This window comes from Maniola hyperantus, chromosome 24, assembly GCF_902806685.2.
Source record: "Maniola hyperantus chromosome 24, iAphHyp1.2, whole genome shotgun sequence".
Lineage (NCBI taxonomy): Eukaryota > Metazoa > Arthropoda > Insecta > Lepidoptera > Nymphalidae > Maniola > Maniola hyperantus.
In genome coordinates this window covers 2,573,253-2,600,284 of record NC_048559.1, presented here as the reverse complement: position 1 = coordinate 2,600,284, position 27,032 = coordinate 2,573,253, and the positions used below count along the sequence as shown (strand labels likewise).

The 27,032-nt window shown below is 37.3% G+C and overlaps 2 protein-coding genes across 7 annotated transcripts in view; both read right to left on the bottom strand.

Annotated features, from left to right (window-relative positions):
• The window catches only part of dsd (attractin-like protein dsd), a 48,240-nt gene extending 47,115 nt beyond the window's left edge, over positions 1–1,125 (bottom strand). Inside the window, exon 1 of the mRNA XM_069507023.1 lies at positions 814–1,125. Within this exon, the coding sequence (XP_069363124.1) occupies positions 814–1,046 (233 nt within the window). The 5' untranslated portion in view covers positions 1,047–1,125. The remainder of the gene's footprint in view (positions 1–813) is intronic.
• Positions 1,126–12,936: 11,811 nt separating this feature from the next.
• The window catches only part of LOC117993736 (mushroom body large-type Kenyon cell-specific protein 1-like), a 264,782-nt gene continuing 250,686 nt past the window's right edge, over positions 12,937–27,032 (bottom strand). For all 6 annotated transcript variants that reach the window (XM_034981548.2, XM_034981550.2, XM_069506873.1 and 3 more), the window contains one exon: positions 12,937–21,920. In XM_034981548.2, coding sequence (XP_034837439.1) covers positions 20,585–21,920 — 1,336 coding nt within the window. In that variant the 3' untranslated portion in view covers positions 12,937–20,584. The remainder of the gene's footprint in view (positions 21,921–27,032) is intronic.

Here is a 27,032-nt window from a genome sequence, read left to right as displayed (position 1 = left end):
TCAAATTTGTAGAGTGCACAAAAATTTATTCTTTAAATGTAAAATTCATGTTCCGTCCTTTTTTAGCAATATTAAAAAGTAAAATATACAGATACTCTAAGCAGATACTCTAAATTTAGTTTAGAGCAAGACAACAGAATCGGCGCCAATGTGGCTAATTCCTTTGTACACAATCTCTAAACTAAACTAAAATATCACGTCTAAATCTATTGCTATCCCTTTCATAATGTTGCTTGCGGAAAAGGAAAGCACTAGATTTAGACCTGTTAATTTAGTTTAGTTTAGAGATTGTGTACTAGAGAATCGGCCCCAATGTCTAGCTAAGTTTCTGACCCCCAAACTAAGATTCCCTGTACTATATGCTTAATCTAAATTCTCTTCTGATTTTTAATCTGAGTAACAGTCATCTGACCTCTGTAACCTGTTAAAGGTAAACAAGACGCATCTAGGTATTACAGAATACATGCAGAATTTATGATTGATATTGGCATCACACAGGGGCAGCAGCAAGCCCCTATGCGTATTCTTAACCAATTGTAACTATCAGTTAACCTTTTGTAACACTTTTGTGTGCCACATAAGTTATGAAAAGGGACACGTATATTGACGCCTGTATATCAAGTATATTGTACAGATTTTATAGTTAAACATTCCGTCGACCTTCGCCAGAGGTTCTGGAAGGCAAAAAGAAGCCAAAGAAACTAATTGGATAATGCTGCATCAATGTTTTCGCGAGCTAAGCAAGTGACATGTCTGTCATTAGGGTCAGTAACCTACAGATACTTGATTTTATGAGATAAATGTTTCACTTACTTTATTTTCCCGCCACAGTGCTGGCACTGAGGACCCTGCCAGCCCTCGTAGCACACACAACTATCATTCTTACAAATACCGTTTACACAGTTAATCTCACTACACTTTGAAAGAACGTCATGACAAAACAATAACACTATGAGTACTGAACACAGGAAAGGCGAGAACCATGAGAATTTTCGTCTGTATTTTGATTTGAACAGGAATAAAAACATTTGTAGGGACTCTACCATTTTGATGTATGCATTTTCAACGAGTTTTGTTGGCCTATTCGAACGTTAAAAGCGGCCGTGCGTCGTGTAGGTTCCGTACGGTACTAGATATGGTGTTGTCAGTTAATAAAAAATTACCCATATTTCTCTTTAATCTGAAACAATAATTTAAAAAAGTATAGTGTAGACTTATCATCAAGTATTTCACAATGTAAAACTATAATATTATGTAAATGTTAGCAATAACAATAATATATTCACCACCAGCAGCATTACAATTGAGGAGTTGGGACTTGAAGTTCAATGATGAAGTAGTTAGTATAGAATAGAATAAAGACTATAGTCCGTACAAAATGACTTTTCTCGCATCATTTTAACGGGTCAATTATTATCACGTCAAAAGTACGGTTCCAATTTTAAAAAGGACTAAAATCGTACTATTTTGGCATGAAATTTGACACAAAAGTTAAAATGGCGCTGAGGAGTTTATTTTACGCGTTATACATAATAATTGAAGTCCAAGTCCCAACTATAAGTCTATTAGGTATTTATAGTCTTGGTAACTACATCATAATCATGATCAACCCATCATCAGCTCACTACAGAGCACAGGTCTCCTCTCAGAGTGAGAAGGGTTTTGGCCATAATCTACCGCGCTGGCCTAGTGCGGATTGGTAACTACAATACAACACCTATCAAATTCATCAACACTCAACAGTTCTTGAAGTTTAAGGGTGTAGTACTCTGTAGCATCAGTAATCAGAATTGAGGAGTTAGGGACTTGGAATTCAATTATATTTACGATATCTACTATAATAAATACCAATTACCATACACAGTTTTACCATAATATTATAGATACTGTGACAATCTTCACAAAGCTACAATATTAACCCGAAAAATAGGGAATCTGTTTATACTTAGCAACATTTTATTTGACGTTGCCAGCTGTCAAAATACAGATTCATGATTTTCTTCGTTTAAAAACACACTTAAATAGAAAGTTGGGGGGAACTAAGTATTTAAATAATTATAATTTAAATAATTTGAACTCATTAGACGACCATGTATTCATTATTTTAATGTATTTAATTTTCTATTTATCAATTTACGTAGCTATTATTAATAATGAAAGTCATAGAAATAACCGGCAGATGGTGCTAGTTGGCTATCAACAATGTCATTTAGATAATAATTTCACTCAGCTGATATAGATGGCGTTAGTAGTTGTCGTCAGTGCCATAGTTCGTAGTTTTTTTTGTATAGAATAAGTAAATATAGCAGGAGCATTTTTCTACATGGGCCAATGCCCAATACCAATCATGGATGTAGAAAAAATTACCAATGCTGATGAGTAACGAACTCTCCAAGGATCAATATTTTTAGGGGATTGTGATGGATTTAAGTAAATAGGGTAGGTAGATATTAAATTAGCTCAACAGTTGAGGAGAGGACTGAATTCCGAAAGGTCGGCGGTTCAAACCCCACCCGTTGCACTATTGTCGTACCTACTCCAAGCACAAGCTTTACGCTTAGTTGGTGGCGAAAGGGGAATATTAGTTCCGCTCACAGATAATTTCTGCTGTTCGATTGCGGTAGAATGACAGCTACAATGTCACGATCGCAATCGCCGCTGATTTTTTGACGCTCGCTCACTATTGGCTACAACGCATTGTTGCAACAAGAATCGCACAAATTCGCCCAATCACAACAATTGAGTTTGTAATAATGATTGATGCCGGTTTTACAAAATCGATCTAAGTACTGATTAGCATGGCTAATAGGTATTCTTTTAAAAAAATAGTTTATGTAGGTTCACCAACCTATTTTCAATTAGGCAATACTTATTTAGGTAAGTCTACCTATAAGTAGTTACTTAAGTTTATCTAAATCAGTTTACCTACCTAATTAATCTTTGTCCGACAGCCTACCTATACCCAGTGGCGTGCACAGAGTTGGAAACCAGGGTAAGCATTAGTAAGATAGGCCTTAGATACACTTTATATAGACCTACTGAATCTTCTTCTTTGTCGTATCACTCTTGGCAGAGCGGTCGTGGTCATCACGAAGCAACGTCTTTGAGGGCAGATGTTATATGCCTCACGAGCATTCGCCATTTCTCCCTGCTGGCTGACAGCCTGGTACACTCGTGCAAAGGACCGCCCACAGCAGACTTAATTTGGTCGGTCCATCGCATGGGTGACCTTCCTCGCCCTCTGGTGCCCTCCACCTTGCCCTGCACGACAAGACGCTCAATGGAGTCACTCTCACGCCGGAAGACGTGTCCGAAGAATTTTAATATGCGACTCTGTACTATCGACGAAAGTCGTTTTTTAATGCCGAGTTCTTGGAGTATAGAGATGTTGGTTCGAAATTCGGTCCATGAGACTCCTAGCATTCGCCTCCAACACCACATCTCCAGAGCATCAATCTTCTTCTTCTCGACCAGTCGCAAAGTCCACGTCTCCGCAGCGTATAAAAAATATGGGGAAAACAAGTGTTTGAACGAGCCGGATCTTCGTAGCTTTTGTAATGTTCCTGTTCTTCCATATTTTCTTCAGCTTGTCCATCGCAGTTCTTGCTATCGCCATACGTCGTTTTACTTCTTCTACGCAACCTCCATTGTTCGAAATTAAAGCACCAAGATATATGTAGGATTGGACGACCTCGCAGTTCGCAATCTGAGTGACTTCGGGCGAGTTATTGTTGGCTCGGTCTACAATCATCATCTTAGTTTTACTGCGGTTTATCTTTAATCCGAACTCTAGGCTCACGCGCTCCATTTTGAGAAGTAGTTCCTCCATATGACGAGCACTGGTTGCAAACAGGGTGGTATCGTCAGCGTAGCGCAGATTTGATAGCTTGTAGCCACCAATAGCAACACCGTCTGTCCAGTCTTCAAGAGTAATGCGCATTATGAGTTCGGTGTAAGCATTGAACAAAAGCGGTGATATTATGCATCCTTGGCGAACACCTGCACTGGGATGGAAGTCTTTTGACAAAACATCATCCGTCCGCACCGATGCAGTCCCATCTTCGTAAAGGCGTCTGAGAAGATGAACTAAGTGTTGCGGTGTACCCATGTCCAGCAAAACATTCCACAGTTTCGGCCATTTCACAGAGTCAAACGCCTTGGAGAAGTCAACAAAGCAAATATATGTTGGTTTGTTGAACTCTCGTGCCTTCTCTATAACCTGGCGAACAATAAGGATTTGCTCACGTGTACCCTTTCCCTTAACGAAACCGGCTTGTTCTAGTGCTATCTCCTTGGACAGAAAGGTCTTCAGTCGCTCATTCAGAATGTGTAACAAGATTTTGCTAGCGTGTGATATAAGTGCAATAAGGCGGTAATTGCTACACTTCTTAGTTGAACCCTTTTTATGTAAAGGAATGAAAACCGTATGAGTCCAATCTGTTGGCCATGTTCCCGAATGCCATATCTTGTTGCAGATGATGTGGAAGATATTGACACCTATATCGCCTAAAGCCCTTAGTGTTTCAATCGGGATTGCATCTCTACCGGTAGCTTTCCCATTTTTGAGATGCATAATGGCTGCTCTAACTTCAGACTTCAGTATATCTGGCTCTAGGTCTTCATGTCCGGGCTCGGTATTGGGAAAGTTTTTCGACTGGTAGTCCTGGAACAGGGACTGGCAATAACTCTTCCAAACTTCAGTTATGTGATCTAGCTCAGTAACCACTATACCATCACTGTTTTCAATGGCCCAGGTCTTTGAAGTGAGTGATTTTGTGATGGATCGAATTTTATGGTAGAGATCCCTGGACTCGTGCCTGTTAGCGTGCGCATCGATTTCTTCGCAGATTTTGCAAAGGTAGGCGTTATGATCTCGCCTGCATCCTGCTTGAATTTGCGCTGACAGTTTGTTCAAGTCACTAACTGCTGCCCCTGTTGCCTTCAATGCACGTCTCCGTTCGACTAGTTCCAGCGTGCTATCCGTCATCCAGTGTTGTCGTTTGTGTGGTGTATTGGGTGATCCAGAGGCCGCAACCGACTCTATGATTAAATTCTTGGTTCGTTCCCACAACACGTCAGGTGTCTCCTCAGCGAAGTTTGCGTCAGCCCATTCCACCCAGTTTTGTTTTGCTGCAGCGTAAAACTTTGAGATATCCTTTACTTCGATTCTCCTCTGTTTTTCGAGACTTCGAGCAGCTCTTAGTTTTAGTTAATGGCAGGACTTAGTTTTAGTTCTTTATGACCTACTGAATGGCAGGTCATAAAGAAAAAAAAAATGGGCACTGGTCATTTCAACTAGGGTAAGCAGTACTTTTATGCCTCTAAGAACTGCACGCCACTGCCTATACCTAATGTTAGGTAAATAATACAATAATATGTAAATCCATATTATTGGATACCTAATACCTACCCATATTATAAATGCGAAAGTGCGTTTTTTTGTTGGTTTGTTGGTTTGTCCTTCAATCACGTCGCAACGGAGCAACGGATTGACGTGATTTTTGCATGGGTAGAAAACCGTTAAGTTAATTAGCCCAATCCAAATGTACCTACGTACCTATATTTAATAGATACCTAATAAACGAAGTAGGTAGGTAACCTATTAAGTACCTAATGCGTGACTTCGTACAAAAATCTTTTGTTTTTCGTAACTATAGAACGAGCAATTACTGTGCCATACAAATCCCTCTTTAAAGTCAACCAGGCAAAGTAGGTAGCTAATTTAGGCCACAATTCATTAAGTAGTCGTAACTAGGAACCTACCTAACTAAGCATTTTTCCACTAACCATTGTTTTAAATTTCAAGACCTGAAATTCCTACCTACTTAATTCCTAAACGCAACGCGAGCAAACAATGCAAAACAAAAAATACCGGCCAAGTGCGAGTCAGACTCGCGCACTGAGGGTTCCGTACTACAATCGTATTTTGTCGACATTTTGCACGATAAATCAAAAACTAGGTATTATGCCTAAAAATAAATAAAAATCTGTTATACAATGTAGGTACAAGTAGAGCCCTATCATAATAATATGATACCCCCACTTGGTATAGTAATCCTACTTTGAAAGTTAAAGAATACTAATTAGGTATTAGTTCATGACCACAATTTTTTTTGTGTGATAAGTAGGTATAACCACGAATTCAGGGTTTTCAGATTTTTCCCCGAATGTCTGTTATAAGAGCTACCATGATTCTAGGTCAACGGGAAGTACCCTGTAGGTTTCTTGACAGACCGACAGACAGACAGACAGACAACAAAGTGATCCTATAAGGGTACCGTGTTAACTTTTGAGGTACGGAACCCTAAAAAAAACTTTCCAACCTAAAAATGTAAACTAGCAAAAGTTAATGATAAAAAGTAATTGGAAAAAAACACCGTGTTTTTATTTTGTTTTAGCGTAAAATAAAACAATGTTTTAAGAAAACGAACATCAGGTAGATTACGGCCATTTTTCTTTTGTTATGGAAAAGTCATTGATGTGCAATTTCCAAGATAGGTAGTCTGTCTAGTCAGTAATTTGGAACTCAAAACTAAGTGAAAAATGGCAGCAAATTAAAAAAATAGCTCGTTTATATCCTGCTAGCTTGTGCTCGCGACTTCGTCCGCGTGGACTACACAAATTTCGAATCCCTATATTTTCACCCTTATTAATTTGTTGGGTTGAATTTTTAAAAATTATTTCTTAGCGGATGCCTGCGTTACTTAATAGCTATCTGCATGCCAAATTTCAGCCCGATCCGTCCAGTAGTTTGAGCTGTGCGTTGATAGATCAGTCAGTTACCTTTTTCTTTTAAGTAGGTATATATTTAAGAAGATAATTATAAGGGTCAATTCATACTAGCGCAGAGTTGAAGCGAATAGAAGCGTCAAATTCTTCACGATTAAAGCGAAGTTGCGCGACAGCGCGCGTATTTGCGTGAATTCGCGCGTCTTTTCTTACCCCCGAAGGAATAAAGGGTGAATTTGCTATGTTAAGTTTCAGATTGACGCTTCGATGCGCTTCGACTCTGTGCTTATATGAATTGACCCTTAGTTCAAGTACCTACTTACGGAAAAGAAACCCAGAGCAAAGAAAAAGGTATCTTACTACTATCCGTCTCCATAGTTTCCCGTCCATAATCAAACTGCAGTAGGTACCTACGCGGCAGAAAGTAATGTACATCGACCTTTAGAAAGAAGTTTGTAGAGCACTGTCTCTGTCGTTGAGAGTTGAGACCGATAAAACGTCACATAGGTTTGAGTGAGGAGACAACGCTCTACAAAGTCGAATTGTTATTCTAAAGGCCGATGTACCTACATTATTTTCTGCCGCGTAGGTACTGTATAGGTCATTACCTAATTAGTTGTTTCACATCAGATTTTTTTAATAGGTAAGTATGATTTTTCTATTTCAAAAGCTGGGCACTCGTAATTTCCAGGTTTCTGAACATCAGTGCATCTTTGCTATTATTTATATCAGTGGTGGAAGTAGATAATTTTTGCATTGCGAGACAGCCTCCCCACGCATGAGCGGCGGGATTGTTCTTAGAATTACTTAGTTTGGGATAAAACTATGGTTTTTTAGAGTTCCGTTGTGAAAGGTCATTTCCTGACGTAATATTTCCTGGCACATAACCTGTGCCTGTACCCTACCTATCTCTCTGATCGTATCGGATATGAGAGTGAGGGAATGGAAAGTGCACATATGCACAAGTGCAATGGCATAAGCAGTCGCTTCAGTACTGAGTCCCCCTGACTGGGGGGACTCTTCTCTGAGAGTGAGAAGCTGGGTTTAGGGTTTATAGAGTAGGTATATAGACACCCCGATATGGCCAAGTGCGAATTGGTAGACTGAATATTATGGAGAACTGTCAAGTCTCAGGCATGCAGGTTAAACCACGATGATTTTCTTCACCGTTAGAGTAGGTAGGTTAATTAGTCATGTCATGATCAACCCATCACCGGCTCACTACAGAGCACCTCCTCTCAGAGTGAGAAGGGTTTTGGCCATAGTCTACCACGCTGGCCATGTGCGGATTGGTAGACTTCACACACCTTTGAGAACATTATGGAGAACTCTCAGGCATGCAGGTTTCCTCACGATGTTTTCCTTCACCGTTAAAGCAAGTGATACCTATTTAATTAATTAAAACGCACATAACTTCGAAAAGTTAAAGGTACTTACGTGCCCGGGATCGAACCCCCGACCTCCGATTAGAAGACGGACGTCCTAACCACTAGGCTATCACAGCTTGTACTATGCTATCACAGCTTGGACTAGGCTATCACAGCTTAATTAGTATTTAGTTATTACTTACTTATTAGTACCTAACAATTTTTTTATGCTTTAACGGTAAAGGAAATCATCAATGATATTATAATGTAATAACCCATAATAATTTGCAATAAAACTTCCTGCGCTTTAAAAGTAAAAAAAATGTAGGCCATTTATTTAAAACTCGGCGAAACCATGCCAAACCCAAATTGGCGGCATTATGCAGCTGTGGCCAAGGTCATTGCTATTGTACTCGATTCACTCTCACCACAGAGTGCATTGCCCATCTGAATGTGCATATTATATAGGTATATAGGTACTATATATATATACACACACACACACGAGTTCATTGTAATGACGACGAAAAGTATCCGAATTATCCGAACATAGATTAAAACACGATGTAGAGGGTAAACAACACTTGAAATAATAGTTCTTTGTTATGCAAATCTGTAAAGTTGTTATTTTGGCACGAGAATTTGTATAAAATTCCGAGCCAGCTAAGGATTCAAGGTTGAACCATGAGCGAAGCGAGTGGTACGAAAATAGAATCCTGAGCGTAGCGAGGAATTCAAAGTCATGAGCGCAAATTTTGCAGTCTTGCGAAACACGTAACTTTTCATTTCACTATACAGCGAGGAAAACCGTAGATGCAAGAATGAACAAGTTTTATTCGGTTGAGTAAATTTAACGAACATCGTTAGGTAACTATAATATTATTGTTTATTCAATAAATTAGGGATTGTTTTATTATATCATCAGATACAGGGTGTAACCAGAACGCTTGCAAAAAACGAAGACAGGCGACAGTACATATGATCAGTGATAGGTATAATACCACGAAAAAAAACGTGAAAAAATTAAAAAAAAAACCTATATTTTGTAAAATTTCACGTTATATTGCATATAAAACATCTGACTGACGCTAGAGGTCAACGATAGTTCTGTAAGCAGGCCACTCGGAGTCAATGCCGTGTCGTAGGCGGGGCATTGACCCGAGTTTTGCACGCTATACATTGCGGGTTTGGAAAATTACTAAAACTACAAAATTACAAAATGAGGCAAATGGTTATTGATATTGGATTGTGTTTAAGTAGGATAACAATAACGCTAAGTTTTTGCTAGCGTTCTGGTTCCACCCTGTAGGTAGGTTTACTAACATTTGATGATATAATAAATTTTAATGTAAATATTAACTTACCTATCATCAAGTCGAACTAACCTTGCGTTCGAAGGCATGAAAAAGAAAACGTGATTTGCACTCTTTAATCTTTGACACAAAAAAAGCAATAAAGTATCGAAGTGCATTGTGTGAGTAATTTGGAAACACACACTTGCGAGTAAACTAAGAGTAAGAGTAAAAGAGTAAGGTCAGGGTTATACTTCGGCGTCAATTCGGTTTATTCGCGGACGACGCCCGCGCATTTTCTTTTTTAAGGCTTAAGTCCCGCAAATTACTAATGCGCGTGACGTAATTTTAGTGGCGTCAGCACTCTACTGATGTTTCGAGCTGATGGTATATTTTTACTTAAATATAGTCATATGACGTCTTTTGATTTTAATGAGACATGGTTCCAGCGCAATAGCAATTTGTGGGACTTTTAACACACGTACCTACGTAAGGTAAAGATTTTTTAAAGCTCATAATATTATTGTGGCTACCTATAGTACGTTGGTTACTTTGTAATTGTAGCTAGTTTGATTATTTGACGACCTCCCTGGCGCAGTGGTCTTGTTAGTGGGAGGTCCCGGGTTCGATTCAGAATTAAAAATAAGTACATAATTCTAAAATATCAAATTAGGTTATTCCAGGTCTATCGTACTAATTTTTGAGCTGCAATAGTAATATTTTTTTGAATTGCCGCGCTTTTCAGTCTCATCTTTCGTTCGCCAGACTCTAGGTAAGTAGGTACATAGGTACTAGGTAGGTATATAGGTAGGTCTGTCTGTACCTCCATTTCAGTCTAAATCGACGAAAATGTTTACAAAATTGAACCGGCTTTGAAACTGGTTTCTTTTTTAGGGTTCCGTACCTCAAAAGGAAAAACGGAACCCTTATAGGATCACTTGTTGTCTGTCTGTCTGTCAGTCAAGAAACCTACAGGGTACTTCCCGTTGACCTATAATCATGAAATTTGGCAGGTAGGTAGGTCTTGTAGCTAACATTCGGGGAAAAATCTGAAAAATGTGAATTTCTGGTTACATCACACAAAAAAAAATTAAATTGTGGTCGTGAATTAGTAGATATTTTCAATTTTCGAAGTAAGATAACTATATCAAGTGGGGTATCATATGAAAGGGCTTCACTTGAGCATTCTAAAACAGATTTTTATTTATTTTTACGCATCATAGTTTTTGAATTATCGTGCAAAACATCGAAAAAATACGATTTTGGTACGGAACCCTCGTAGCGCGAGCATGACTCGCACTTGGCCGGTTTTTTTTGGTTTGTTCTCGTCGGCTCGTCTTCGAGTAACGAATTTACTTGCGAGTTGCGACGCCATGTTGCTTTTGTTTTTTTTAAACGGCCTTGGAGCCAAGTGGCACTGCCCGCGGGCTGTACCGAAAACGAAATATAGGGATTGCAACTTTTTTAAATAGAATTTCTTTACTAGATGATGCCCGCCACTTCATCCGCGTGAATTTAGATTTTTTAAAAATCCTTTGGGAACTCTATGATTTTCCGAAATGAAAGGTAGGGGAAAAGCCTCGAATATCGGATAGATGCTTAATTTCGTATATATCGATATCTCATAAACAAAATAGGTAGGTATCTATCTCCATCCATCTAGCACACCGGTTACTAAATACTAATACGCAACTAGTTGGAACTACCTACCTACTGCAGCGTGTTCTTTGAGCAATTTGTCAAAATGGCGATGATACTGCGATGCGTAAGTAGGTAGATAGAGTAATAAAGGTAGATACAGGAACGTTGGCTTTCTCATTCACACTAAAAAGAGAGCACAGATAAAGTTACTAATGTGATAAACAGAGACGCAGCTAACCTATTTTTTGTTCCTTATCGTGTAACTAGTTTTTTTCAAAAATACATACTTATTACAAACTGAGAATTCGTAGCGTAATTGTATTTCTCATTAGTTATTTACTTGTTTTCACATAAAAAACGTTTAATACAAAATAAATATTGTTGATCGGTTAATACAAATATTGACTAGGTACTACCATTGTTTAATGGTAATAATTGTCGTGTTATTTATCGTTACGTCGCGTCGTGCTATCGCTATCTCATACGCGGTTACACAGTACTTCAATCTACCTTTATTACTCTATTCTACGCTTATTCTACGCTGCGATGCGATCAATTTTTGTGTCCAGAAATGTTGCGGACATTGAGGTTTTGAAAGACATTAAAAAAAATACTTACAGTACGCGGCAGAAAGTAATGTACATCGACCTTTAGATAGCAGATTTTTTTTTTAAAGAATATTAGCCGTGTTAAATGACTAATATTCTCCTTTCCTCTCCAATTAAGCGTCAGGCTTGTGCTAGGAGTAGGTACGACAATAGTGCAACGGGCGGGGTTTGAACCGTCGACCTTTCGGTTTTCAGTCCACTCCTATACCGGTTGAGCTATCGAGGCTCTTATTTGTAGATCATTGGGCGAAGTAGGTTGTAATAGTGATTTTTCTTCTTGTGCTGACTTTTTAACTAAGTAGGTACCTAGGTATACCTAAGTAGGTAGGTATTCTTTTGCGCAGCCCTATAACCAGGGGTATTGTAAACCAAAATTAATTTTAACGCATGTTATTTGCGGTTGTGTATGTATTTATGCCATTTAGTGGGCCACTCGGGGTTTTTTTTTTTAATTCCTTTTGTATAATTTCTGAACGGTATCGACAGATGGTGGACGTACTGTCAAAAGTAACCGCCCTTTTTGAGAAAATTAGGTCTCAAGGTTAGTGTCTTAAAAGTGCTGCCAACTGGTACTTACAAGCTTATTTTGAACTTGTGGTTTTCTTTATTGACATAATATTATTATATTCTCTATAATATAAAAATGAATCACCAAATGTGTTGGTCATCACAATTCTCGAGAACCGCTGAACCGATTTCGCTAATTCTTTTTTGATAATATTCCTACGTAAGTACGTAAGTACGAGGATGGTTCTTACGGAAAGAAAAATTTTAAAAATTTGAATCGACTGTTAGGCGGAACGAAGTTCGCCAGGGCAGCTAGTAGGTACACTATAAAGTAGGTACTGTTTTTTTAAATCTTTGAATTATATTATATAGCACGGATCTCCTCTCAGAAAGAGAAGGGTTTTGGCCATAGGTAAGTATAGTCTACCACGCTGACTAAGTGAATCAGATTGGCAGACTTCACACACCTTTGAGAACAATATGGAGTCTATTGTGCCGTTTGGTCAAGACTCAAGACCTCTCGAGTAGGTCCCTAGTTTTTTTGAGATTAGTCTAAATATATAGAAGGAAAAGGTGACTGACTGACTGACTGATCTATCAACGCACAGCTCAAACTACTGGACGGATCGAGCTGAAATTTGGCATGTAGGTACCTAGCTATTATGACGTAGGCATCCGCTCAGAAAGGATTTTTTAAAATTCAACCCCTAAGGGGATGAAATAGGGGTTTGAAATTTGTGTTGTCCACTCGAAGTCGCGAGCATAAGCTAGTAATAAATAAAACAAAACAAAATTTCAACAAATGAAAGAAATTTATTGTATACAGGTTTTTAAATATCCTCGCACATTCTTACACCTGTCTAACCAGCCACTTCGTTAAGATATTTAACGTAAGATACAAAGATCTTAGAATATAGATAAAGGTCATTACATAATAATTATATGAAAAAAATATTTCACTTCAAAATGATAACTAGGTACATAAGATACATTTAGTTACAACGTTATGCCGTCTCTACACCCCGGCTGAGAGAATCCAACGTGTAGAAGGGCTTTTATAGGCGTTGGCTTGTGGTTTTAAAGGCCCATGTACACGTCAGGTTATAAACAGCCTAAATGTAGCAATACCAACGTGTAGAGCGGCAATTATAAACGTTGGCTTACAATTTTAGTGCCCCTTATAGTTATACACGTTAGGCTAAGAGGAGCCAAAAATTAACGTGTAGTGGGTCTTAAATAAGCGTTGGCTTATGATATTTAAAGTTCCTTTACACGTTAGGCCAACATAATCAAGACATAGCAATCCCATCGTGTAGATTCTTTTTTGTAAGCTTTGGATCATGTCTTTAAATCTATATTTTTTTGTTGGCATAAAGTGTAGAGGAGGCTTTACAAATAGTTACAAAGATGCAAAGTAAACCAAGAAGTTTACATTTTAATAATAATTTAAGCTTCTTGATTGTGAACAATTCCACAATTTCAAATCAACTTTTTTGTGTCGCCTAGCGATCATGTTTTTGGACGTTAATTTTTTTACAAAAAATGTCAGTCGAATCGTCGTCGTAAGCTTAGCTTTTCAAATTTAAAAAAAAATCTTTTCATCTATAAATTTGACTAGATTCAATACAATAGTGTTTCCGCCAATCAAGGGTTTCCGTTCAATTTGTTTTAATTTTCCTTTGTATCTGTTTTTTTTAAAGTGTGAGTTAATGTGAAAACAGTGTATAATACATCACTTTTTTACTGAGGAAGTAAATAATATATTCTATTTATTTATTATTAATAAAAATAATTAAAAAAAATATTGAATTTGCTTATAAGATTCAGTAATTATTTGAAAGAGGCTGTTCGTTTATTACCTAAGACAATTTTGAAGAGGAAGACCATTGTCCAATCAAGTTAGCCTTACTAAGATTACAAATATATAATCGTGACAAACCCATATAAAATTAATAGCTCTCGCCTCTCACTACCTCTAGTAAAATTTATAATCGCGACTCAGAATCATTATTTTTATCCTATATAGATCCCTAAATCTAATGTCGTTAGCTCGTTGGCCAAAGCCAACGCCGAAACCGAGGCGTTGTGTAACCAACGCCTCGGTTTCGACGTGTACTACGACCTTAAATAAGGTAACTCCCAAATACTATTTACATTTTAAAAGTATAGAGAAATCATTGGAGTTGATTTTTCAATCGATACTAAACAAACTTTAGTTGACAAATAAAGACATTTTGAAAGATTTCCAATAGAAAAACTGTCGAACGTATTTTAATTTAAAAAAAAGAATGGGCGACTGAAACATCGGCCCTTATTAAAATTATTAAGTAATAAGCGAACAGCGCCCAAAAGAGAAAACTGAACAATATCAATAAAAACTAAAGGAACAAAGTAACAAAAAAAACGTTAAGGCGAATAATGTACATAATATATTGAAAAAAATATTCCATTTAAACTTGTACTCAGTAATTAAATAACAATATTTATAATTAATTGATCTCCTCAGCTCATTAGTTTGATATACAAATAAAAAAACATATAATGAGCCTTTGAATTAATTCTTTATACACTGAGAGGTAGCGAACTTTTTGTCCTAAGTGTTTTTACACCTCACATTTTCTATAAAACACTACACATAATGTATTTGATACGGACAAACTTGACAGAGCTATCTCGTTCCTAAATAGGTACCTATAATATTAATATTTTTATTTCAGACATGCACCATAAATAAAATGATCTAAACTGATTATATTATTCAAATTGCTGTTAAAATAATAATATAACAAAACAATAGTAAGGTGTAGTATTTTACAATTTAATGAATGTGCTACAAGTTACAAGTTCTTTAAAAATTATATAATAACTAAATGGCAATTTAAACCAATATATTATGTAGATATATGGTAAATCTGTCGTAGATAGCTGTGCCACATTATTATATAGAAATAACTGCATATTATTTATTATGCAAAGTGTAGGACGGTGTAAAAACACTTTAAACAAAACGTTCACCTACTCTTAGACCGTTGGGAAAATATTAAATAACACTGTCTGTCTTATACGTTGGTCCAATATCTACTTAAATCAATTTTTTCCTTATTCGATCACAAACTAAAATATACTTTTTTAGTCTGACAATACTAAAAACAATGTTCCCCAGTATGTGATGTGAAGTTCTAAGCGTTAATCATTCACGAATAATATAATATCGAACGTATTACTTATTGAAATCCTGATATAGGTACATAATATCTATAAAATAAAGACACAGAAAATCGTTTTGAAAATCTACTAAAAAAGAGCTAGATAATATCATTAAAGTAAAATTATAATTTTTAAAATTTTAATTTTAATTTAAACATGCAATAATTTAAGGTGTATGCTCACGTTGCATAACTTATGTAGGCGAATTATGCCGGTTCATGCAGGTGCAGGTAATAATTTTAATATTAATACATTACTGATCATATGATCAATAATAATGTATTAATATTAATTATTATCCTTTTTTTTATTATTTAATTATTATCGTTATTGTAAAATTAAACTTTTCATGATTTTCAAAAGAGATATTTTCATGATTTTATACATATCTGTTACTCTGAGGTTCTGAGTACTGAAATTTGTAATACGCCACGTGAAGTGCAATTTTATTTTACACTATCATTTTTTCAATAAAGATAACATTATATTTAATATGTCTAAAATTAAATGCTTTTTGTTGTACATTATTTTTAACGTGGCCAACCCACGTCCACTGCTTTCTTACTTTTGTTTTAAACAAAATACAATTAAACTTGCGATAATTCTAATAAGTAATAATATAATAAAGGAATTATTGTTATATAAAAAAGTACAATAATTGTTTTATTTATTTTAAAATTAATCTTCAATGGAAACATACATACTATGGATATAGAAGGGAAACGATAGGTGAAGCTTATATATTATTGACCTTATGCCGGGTGTCAACCAGAAACGCGAATGACACAGTGTGCTCTCTTTTTTATATAGTTCAAACCACAGATCAAATAAGGAAAGAAAAATAGGGTTAGGTTCGCACTGTTTTATAAAACCACGCGTAAAGATCGGTTATGCCGTACAAAATATTTTAATGCCTTCTTATGTCTGTATAGATATATAAAATATTGTAGACTTTACTTTAGTTACAAAACATGCGTAAATTTAACCAAGAAGATTATGTTTGGTTGATAAATTGATTTAAAAATTGAATATGTTTAATATTAATTGAAAAGAATAAAAAATAAATATTGAAAATTTAATAATTGTATTATTGATTTTTAATTTATTTTATAGTGTCAATTATCCTATTAGTGTGGCAATTTTAAACGTAATGTTGAAAGTATAAAATATTATAAAGTCTACCTATTAAATTTCTCATTAAATTTTGATCTAAGGTTCATAGGTAGGTATGCATTAAGACGCACAATATCACCGCACCTGCAGTTGGCACTCGGCTATATACAAAGATACAGTCACACAAACAAACAACATTGTGTTTACGAATGCTTAGAAATAAGATCTGGCAATGTCTTTTAAGGTATTCAAATGTCATACACGTATGAAATAAACTCATTTTCTGCTACAGCTACGAAGTAAATGAGATTTTATGTTGGTTCCTATTTTTAATTTTTTTTAAATGCCAATATATTTTCAAATTTCAGCGCATTTAATATCTTAATAGAACTTCGTTACATTTGATAATTTTAACTATAGGTAGGTACTGCAAAATTTAGTAAACCAAATGGTGGTTTGCGGTTTTACCGCGCGAATATAATTCGCAGTGTAGGCTTAGCCTAAAATGAATTTAAGTACCTAGTTTAAGTGACCATTTAAAAACGGAATATTTCTTTTTCAAATTTATGGGAATTATTTTAGTACGCCGTTGAAACTGCTTGCAGATCATACAGTCTATTTCATATTATGTTTTGACAACGATATGATGATCGCCCAAAAACGGATATAGAAAAACCGGTTCAGGGCGGAGTGTGTTAAGATTAGATTGCACTTAAAGATTATTTTATAATGCTTTTAGTAAACAAATGCAACTTCCTTTCATTGTCTTTTTGTTCCTGGCCAAGTCGAGGACCGTTCAAGAATAACCTAACCCTTAAGAAAATTTATTACAAATACGAAAAAAAAATTAACAAAATATTAAAGAATTACTACCGCCTACCTATTAATTCAAATTACACTACATTATCAACTAAAATACTTAAAACTATGTGGAAAAATGATTGAACAATATACAATAAAAACGATTCACTAATAAACCAGTGATCTCTTCAAAAAGCGAAAAATTTAAACGAGCCTAACTTATAAAAGAAAAGAACTCAACGATTAAAGTTGCCAGTAAAAAAAAATTTCAAGGCAAGGCATTGATGTATTCAGCCTAATTTTTTTTTCGGTAAAAAAGTATACAAAAAATTCCTTTGCAATTATTATAAAGGCGTGTATATCCATTATGAAACTGATCGAGTGTAGAAAAGCTGATCTAATTGCGGAGATCACTGTCAATAACGTGTCAAGGCGGCGTATACCATTTGTACAGACCGGCCGAGTATCAAACTCGACATTTTTCTACTACATATCAGTCGCAACTCTCTTTAAAACCGGGAATAGAACCCCAAACACTTTGCACAAAACAATGACATGTATAACATCTCAATATAATATTGTAATCATATATAGGGTTATTTTAAAAATAAAGCCACTTAAAAATTAACTAACGTTATAAAATAAGATTAAACAACATAATGATTTGTTCCCGATGCGAAAAATATTTATATTATTAATTAATTAATTAATTAAAAAAATCTAATAACATTCTAAACGGAATGTTTTTTAACATCTAAATTCTCTTTGCAATTTGTCCCATCCTATTATCTCTGTACAAACTTACACAAAATAACTTTTTTTAAGCTATCAACAAATGTTCAGGCATAACACACAGGTTGATTTGTGTACGTATTAAAAAAAGTTGTTCGATTTCAAATTTCGAATTTGGAATCAATTTGAAATGCGGTCTGGTGGGCTCTAGCCAACGCGCAAAACTAAAAATGTCTTTTTTATTTTAAAATATTCCCTACAAGTGTGTTTTATCAATATAAATGCATAATTATAACAGTTAAGATAGATTTTTTGAGGATTAAACACTAAAAAGACATCAAAAATTATACACAGAGGGAAAGAAATGAAGGTGAAAACATGCTATCGACTACCTAGTTTAAATTTCGAATATAAAAATTTTTGTTTTTTAGAGTGTGCGTTCGACATCCCGGCATTTGGATATGTATTACGATTTTGTTTGAGATTATATACCTAATTACTCTTTTTTCAATTTCTAATAGCTTTTTTCGGTGTTTGAATATAAACGTTATTTTTTTAGCTGCCAAAATGTCGAACACTTAACTTAACTTCTTTTATCTCATCACTCGTGGTCTCCGAAGAAAATGTACGACAATAATTTTATTTTAACTTGTATATAATATATGTATATTTTAATTACATACACAATACAAAGACTTCTTAATTTCCAATGAGGCGACATTTACACGTAACTTACTATAAGTAATCGTATGATAATTTTATATCCAAATATTTTTACCTAAATTTACTTTTGGGAGAGCGTATACAATTTTTCCTTTCGTACTATACCTCCATAATATATTTTCGATTGAACACCAAAAAATGTCACAAATGTGAAGATATCAATTTTTTTGAGGATTTTCTTTTGGGCTAATAATTTTTAAAGTCGACAAGAATATAATAATGATTATTCATATTTTTGTATAGTCGATAAAACATTTAAAACTTGGACCATGAAAAATAAGAATATATCTTCTTAAGATACAATAATAGTACATAAAATATATAAGTTCACTAGATGTACTAGATTTAGTCGTGAAGCGCCGGTGTATACCCGACCGCCCGACGCAAACCGCACTCGTCCTCGTAATACCTAAATATCACATTTAGTAATATGGAAATCCACGTGTCAGCACACACACACACATTTAAATTACTATTTTTTACAAAATAATAATTGCACAATCGGCTTCGTGGAGCCACGGAAATACGCCTGTCCCTCTCTCGCACGCACTTCCGGCCCCGCGCCAGAAAGAGATGGTGTGACCGATCCCGCCGTAGCTAATTTCATTCAATATATTACCTATCTAATTATAAAAACACCGCACAAAATCTGCGTTTATTCACTTAAAAATCGATAACATTTACACTCATAGCTAGCTTTATAATTAATTTGTTACATTGTTTTTTTATTTACTTAAAAATATTTAAATAGTTGATTTTATAACATTAACTTTTGGTTGTCTTTTACTTAAAACAAGTTCAAAAGTGAGGCATCCGGAGTTAGGAAAGAAATTTTGGACAACCTGATTGTTGAGCGGCCCCAGTGTTATATTGACATCGTTCCGCGAACGGCGTACCAGCGTACCGTCGGACAAAATATCAAAATATCGATTAAAAATGGAACAGTCTAAAATCTATTTAAAAAGGGTAATCGAAAATTATACAAAAAAAGACAAAGTTCCCACATAACCAAGAAAATTTAAAAATAGAACATACGAGTTCAATATAACACTGGACTCCACATGGATCACACAAAACCCACCGGTCCACTAATCATGGGCGTCTAAACACTATTTTATTTAATTGTGATTATTGCATTAGTAAAGCTGTGTCATATCGAATCGGTTGTGACTTTAGGTAACTATTGTGATTATTTGGTGATACATCGTGTAACCGTGGAGGGGTTAAGGGGGAAGCGGAACCTACTGCGGAACTGACTTAGGCTTGGATTAGACGATTCTAGTTTCACCCTGGTATCTAGTCCGATAAAAAGTACAAAATGGGCGTGGCTTATGGAACCGGAACGTGAGTAGTCGCCTTAAATCATTAACTTTTTAATACAGTTTGCGTCAGGTAAAAAGAGCTCTGCGCGACATTAGAGGGGATGTCTCTACGTATATTGTGTACTTTACAGCCGTACTCAGAGTCGATTAATCGTTACTTAAGACTTAAGATACTGAAACGAGACAGAGCTATATCTCTCACATAAATCTGTCTCGTTTTAACTCAATCTTAAGTAACGATTAGCGACTCTGAGTGCGGCGGATACAGTGCGCGTAGCGAAAGATTCACTGACAGCTAATGACTCGGTAGGACAGACTACCGCCGTCGTACTTCACGGCATACCACTAAATGATAAATCACCCACTACGCAAGTTCAATCTCAGAGTTCTTTTTTCCTCATGTGTAACCAGAGTGCAACCAGATCGGAATAATCTGTAGAGAACTGAACTACTGCAGGGGATGGGAAGGGGGTTGTAAATGCACAAACGGGCGGTCTATTGCACTAGCGGGAATGTTCCGAGGGGTCTCGGCGCGGCGGAGGCTAGGCGCGCTCCCCGCACCCCGCACTTTCCGCCGGCGACGCGGGCGGCGGCGTCGGAGTGCCGTTACGAGGTCGAAGCTCCTTCGCCCGAAGCCGTTGCACCGCCTCGCGCATTTCCGCCGCCAACTGGTGGTCAGAGTCCAGCCGAGGACGCCTCGCCAAAGGTTCTTCCCCGGGAGACGCTCGCCTCCGCATCGACCCCCCAGGGGGCGACGCGGGAGGCGCACTCAACCGCTGCAGCAACGCCGCACCCGGCCGCTCTAAACTCGACCGAATTATACCCTCGAGGAACGATCCGTTCGCGGGCGGAGGCGCTTCTTCCCTCAACCGTCTCATCATATGCGATGCGTACAGATCAGGCGCAGGGGGAGGCGCGAACCCGGCCCCCGGCCAAAAAGGGTACCCAGGAGGATAACCACCTTCAGGACCATTCAACCCATTCGTAAATGGCTTTGTCGGCGGTTTCGGAGGAGGTTTTGGCGGCTGAGGTTTGATATCTTGAGGAGGCTTCGGCTCCCGCTTCCGCGGCCTCATCAAGTGTCTTTCCTTGACCTTGTACTCTAGAGTCGAATGTGGGACGCCGTAATACGACCCAGCGCGGTGTACCGACATCTCCCCTCTTTGGACAGCTTTCACGGCTTCCACTAAACTATCCCTATCATAGTTCCTGTATTTCCCTCGTTTTGGTCGTGTGCCTTTCCCGCCTGCAGCTGGCTGTCCGTTATTGTTCGAATTCATCTTGGAATTGCTCGGCATCGCGTAGTTCCTCTGGTTGTCTGGAGGTGTTTTTATAACTGAGACGTGTCTATCTGGCCCTCGTAGAAAAGGTAGGTCGGGTTGGTGTGGTCTGTCTAAAGGCTGTTGGAACTTTTGGCTGATGCTTTTCGCTATTACATCGCTTAGAGATGTGAAGATTTGTTGGCTGGGTGGTTGAGGGTCTGCAAAAACTGAGAGGGGCATGAATTGGGAGGGTGGATTTAGGGTCGGTTGGGTTAAAATTGGTGTGATTGGGGTAACGGGGGTGACAGGTGTTGCGGGGGATGGGCTTTTGTCGTCGGGAGGAGGGAAGGTCGGTATCTTGAGGATGACCGATGGGGGAGACTCTGGTTTGTCCGGCTCGCTGTCCTGGTCTGACTCCTGGCCGGTGTCTGAGGTGAGGCCGAACTTATTGACCTTGTTGCGTAGGGTAGACCTGGGGATGCCATAGAGCACTGCAGCGCGGCGAGTGCCCAGGCGTCCCGACTGGATCTCCCGTAGAGCTGATTGTAGTTCATCCTCGGTGTAGGCTCGTCTCGTCACATTGTTGCTGGACCCTTCGAGAACTGCTCGTTTTAATCTGTAACAAGTAAAGAAAATAATTTAATTGGTGTCTTGAAAGTTTAACCACTTCTACTGAAGAAGTCAGCTGTTTTCTAGAAAATCTTGCAACTTTTTTATTCATTGTAATTCCCAAAGAGTCACACTTTAGCTTGGGTGTGACTCGACGGGAATTTTTTTCGATGGATTCCCAACGAGTCACACTGTTACACGATTGAGTGTGAGTTGTGACTCGTTGGGAACCCATCAATAAAACTGATAGGTACCTACCTAATAGGTATAACATAGATCATCCCCATTAGGTTTTTCAAAAATTCTATCCCAGCAAACCCGGGCTGGGTTAGCTAGTCGCGCATTAGGTATCTATAGATAGCTTTTGCATAGTCATAGGAAACATAGGTATAATCAATGTAAGTACCTATATTTGTGATTTGTCGATAAGTAAGAATTATTGTTTGATGATTTTAACAATACCTCCTTAATAAATACGTTGCCAAGTAACTTATTGACAGACTAGCTTATCCCCGCGACTTCATACGCGTGGGCAGTGGCGTGCAGGTCATAAAGGCATAAATGCAGTGCTTACCCCAGTTGTAATGGCTCAATGCATATTTTTCATTATGACCAACCAGTAAACAGGTTTTCACAGTAACTAATGCCTACCCTGGCACCAAACCCTGTGCACAATTTCAAACGTCGAAATAGCTATCTGCATGCCAAATTTCAGCCCGATCCGCCCAGTATTTTGAGCTGTGCGTTGATAGATCAGTCAGTTAGTCAGTCAGTCAGTCACCTTTTCATTTTATATATTTAGATTACGTCACGGTCAACTATTGAGATACTTGTAGATATCCAAGTCATTGTAGGTAAAGATTACAAAGTACGTGGAGTGTAGCAACCTTTAGTTAGACCGTCGCGCGTCGGTTGTGTGATCTGCGTCTAGGGTTGCCAGATCTTTAAACCGAAAAGCCGAACAGACCAACCAGTTTAGCCGGAAATTAAGGTGAAAAGGCCGGACAATCTTAATTTTTCAGTCTTAGTATAACACAAAAAAACAAGGCTTTTATATTTTTTACCTTAAAATATCCTCAAATTCTAATAAAAGAACAATAAAATAAATGAACCAATGTTTTTTTAATCACTTATTAATACTACTTATTTGAATTAAACAAAATTAAACAAACCTAATGAATGAACCAGTCCTATTTAAATAATCATCATTCTTCACACCTACTTACTATTATTGCAAAATGTAATAAATTGTCAAACTTAAAAAGCCTAACAAAAGCCGGACAGGCCGGACACCGTCTAATTTGGCCGGACATGCAACCAAAAAGCCTGACTGTGTCCGGCTTTATCCGGACGCCTGGCAACACTATCTGCGCCTATAGGTAAGTTAAGTCATTGTAAAATATGGGTCAACACACATCGCCGTGTCAACAAAACCGGTCCGCAATCGGTCGCAAAAACTCCTCTAAATTCAACATTTCAAAACTGCCCGCTTTAATAAACACTCAGATAACGAAATATGCGAAATATTTACTCGTGGACACACCGATAACGGACTACTATGAATGCGTCTTTATCTTTTCCCTTCGTCTTTTATTTCCCACCGATTCACATTTAAAATTGAACTTTATAACTATTACAGTATGGTTGGTTTTGCATTAGTTGGGTTAGGTCGTCTTTAGTTTCATCTTGGGTTTTACTTTCTTATTTTTCGATATCGTTGACAGGGAATATCGGACTTTATTACGTGGTGGGAGGGGGGTGTTTCGGTTAACAGCAGAAGCGAGGATGCAAGGTCGATGCACCGTCGTCTATGCATTTTTATTTGTTTTGGTGAATCGTGCGACCCACATCGGCGGTCCCGAATGAATTTATTCTGTTATCGATTGGATATTGTGCATAATATCGGTGCTGAAACCGAGACTGTCTCTTATACTAGTCTGCTCGCTTTGAGCGTTGCTCGGCCGAGCGATATCGTATAACGAGCGATTCTACGGCCGATGATTTTGATAAATCATAAAAGTTACCCAATGGTATATCCCGACTAATTTGTATGTGTGTGTGTGTATGTTTGTTACTCCTTCACGCAAAAACTACTGGACGGATTTGGCTGAAATTTGGAATGAAGATAGATTATACCCTGGATTAACACATAGGCTACTTTTTATCCCGGAAAATCAAAGAGTTCCCGCGGGATTTTGAAAAACGTAAATCCACGCGGACGAAGTCGCGGGCATCAGCTATATCTAAGATACTTTTGTGCTTCATCCATACTTCCATACTAGGGTTACATGCCCAGTTCGATTCATTCAGTAGTTGATCTTGATCAACCCATCACCGGCTCACTACAGAGCACGGGTCTCCTCTCAGAGTGAGAAGGGTTTTGGCCAAAGTCTACCACGCTAGCCATGTGCGGATTGGTAGACTTCACACACAATTGAGAACATTTATGGAGAACTCTAAGACATGCAGGTTTCCTCACGATGTTTTTCTTCACCGTTAAAGCAAGTGATATTTAATTAATTAAAACGCACATAACTCCGAAAAGTTAGAGGTGCTTACCCGGGATCGAACCTCCGACCTCCTCCGATTAGAAGGCGGACGTCTTAACCACTAGGCTATCACATTATATAGTTATAAATGCTAAAGTGTGTTTGTTTGTTGCTTCATTGGTTGGTCCTTCAATCATTTCGCAACGGAGCAAGGGATTGACGTGGCTTTTTGCATGGGTTTTTTTGCAAAACCTGGAGAGTTAGTCAGGATTTTTAAAAATCTACATCCACGCGGACGAAGTCGCGGGTATCAGCTAGTATACAATATTTATCTAAATATATAAAAGGAAAAGGTGACTGACTGACTGACTGATCTATCAACGCACAGCTCAAACTACTGAACGGATCGGATTGAAATTTGGCATGCAGATAAACTGTTAGAGTGACGTAGACATCCGCTAAGACATGTATTAAGAAAAATCAACCCCTATACGGGGTAAAATTTTTAGGAATAGTCAACGGATGAAGTCGCGAGCATAAGCTAGTTTGTAATATGTGTAGTGATAGTATGTAATATGTGTAGTGATAGTATGTAATATGTGTAGTGATAGTATGTAATATGTGTAGTGATAGTATGTAATATGTGTAGTGATAGTATGGATGCGTCACAAGTCACCGATAATAATAAAACTCTTGTCGGTCTGTAGGTTTTGTTTCGTAATCTCGCAAACTCCGAGCGTTGACTTGCGATACGCGTTCTTTGACACCGGATTGCAATATTTATTCATATCGTATGTAGTAGCTACATACAAACGGTAAATATGTTTTTACGTACGGACTAAGAGCCAGCGTGGGTCAGACCTTCGTTATTTTACAAAAGCTAAAAGTTTCTATTGAAAATTGAAAATTTATTTATTTTTAACCGACTTCAAAAAAAGGAGGAGGTTCTCAATTCGTCGGAATCTTTTTTTTTTTTTTAATTTTTTTTTTTTTTTTATGTATGTTCCCCGATTACTCGAAGATGCCTGGACCGATTTTGAAAATTCTTTTTTTGTTTGAAAGGGTATACTTCAAAGTTGGTCCCATTTAAATTTGGTGAAGATCTGATGAACATCTTCGAAGATAGATACTGGAACTCCTCAACGGATAAGAGTAAATTGCTCGCGATCAGTGTAATAGCTTAGTAAACAGTAGATTTTTAACCAGTCATAGCATAATTCCATGGGACCACTAAAAATTGTTAAATAAAAAATTTTTACAAAAAAAATAAAAACCGACTTCGATACACAAACACTAAAAATTTAAAAATAATTTAATTTATTACCGAATATATTATGTATACAAGAGTTAATATAGTTCCATAATAATATTTTTTGGGGTCGGTGATCACTAAGGTCAAAAATAAATTATTTCTTAGGAACTATTATTTAATAGTTCCTAAGAAATAATTTATTTTTGACCTTAGTAATCATCCCAATTCGGCGGACCAGGCGCGCCGCTGCTGGGCCAATGGCATGGGAGTGCAGCAAGTGCAGTGTGTAGACACCTTTACACTTTAATTACTAGTCATCATCATCATCATCATTAACCGATAGACGTCATAGTTAGCGACCAGACCATGTCTCGGATCCATATTATGTCATCACTGGCAACACGCACTGTTCATCACAGTAAAACAAATTATATTTTACTTTATTAGTGTTTGTGACTTTTTAAGTAGGTAACTATTTTGGTTATTGTTTCCGTTCCTTTTTAATCGTAATACCTACCTACTTGCTTAATTATGTTACGAGTTATGACCCTTCTCATTCTAAGAGGAGACCCCATAGAGTAGGTACATACGCCTTAGAGCGGTTTATATCATTTAGATTACCCCGTGGTATAAGCCCCACATATTGATAAAACTACTAGTAGATATCAAATAGGTACTTAATGGCATTATGTCAAAAGTCTATTGACCCCATAAAGTTTCGTTTCCCCGGTTTAATGGGCGCGTTCACATGCGCATTGTTTGCGCGGGCGCAGTGCTGTGTTTCAGTAGGAAGTGTAACGCTGTGATTGTTAGTGTTCCGCGCAATATACCTGTGGCATGTGACCATGGCGAATTGGCCAGGTTCCTTGTGCCAATCAGCCTGATATCGTAAACTGTACGGGGAAATGGGAAAATCTTGTTCAACTATAGAGCCTCAATAGCTCAACCGGTAAAGGAGTGGACTGAAAACCGAAAGGTCGACAGTTCAAACCCTGCCCGTTGCACTATTGTCGTACCTACTCCTAGCACAAGTTGGACGCTTAGTTGGAGAGGAAATTCATTATTCATTAGTACCTACATTTTATTTTCAATCACAAACACCTAAAACACCAATTTTTCATTCTACATTTTATACAATATCTACTTACTAAGTCTTAGATGTTTTATTTAATTAGGTACATATTGTAAATAAAATCCTTACCTACTTATTTTTTGTGATTATACTAATGGTATTATTTATGGCGTCAATTTATGGCGAAAAATTATTCGAAAGTGCGTCAAAACTGAGGTTATGTTCAGAGTTCCTTCGTTAACCCCTTTTTCACGTGTCGTAATAGCTCATATATCATTATCTTACAAATTCTACAATTGATAATCA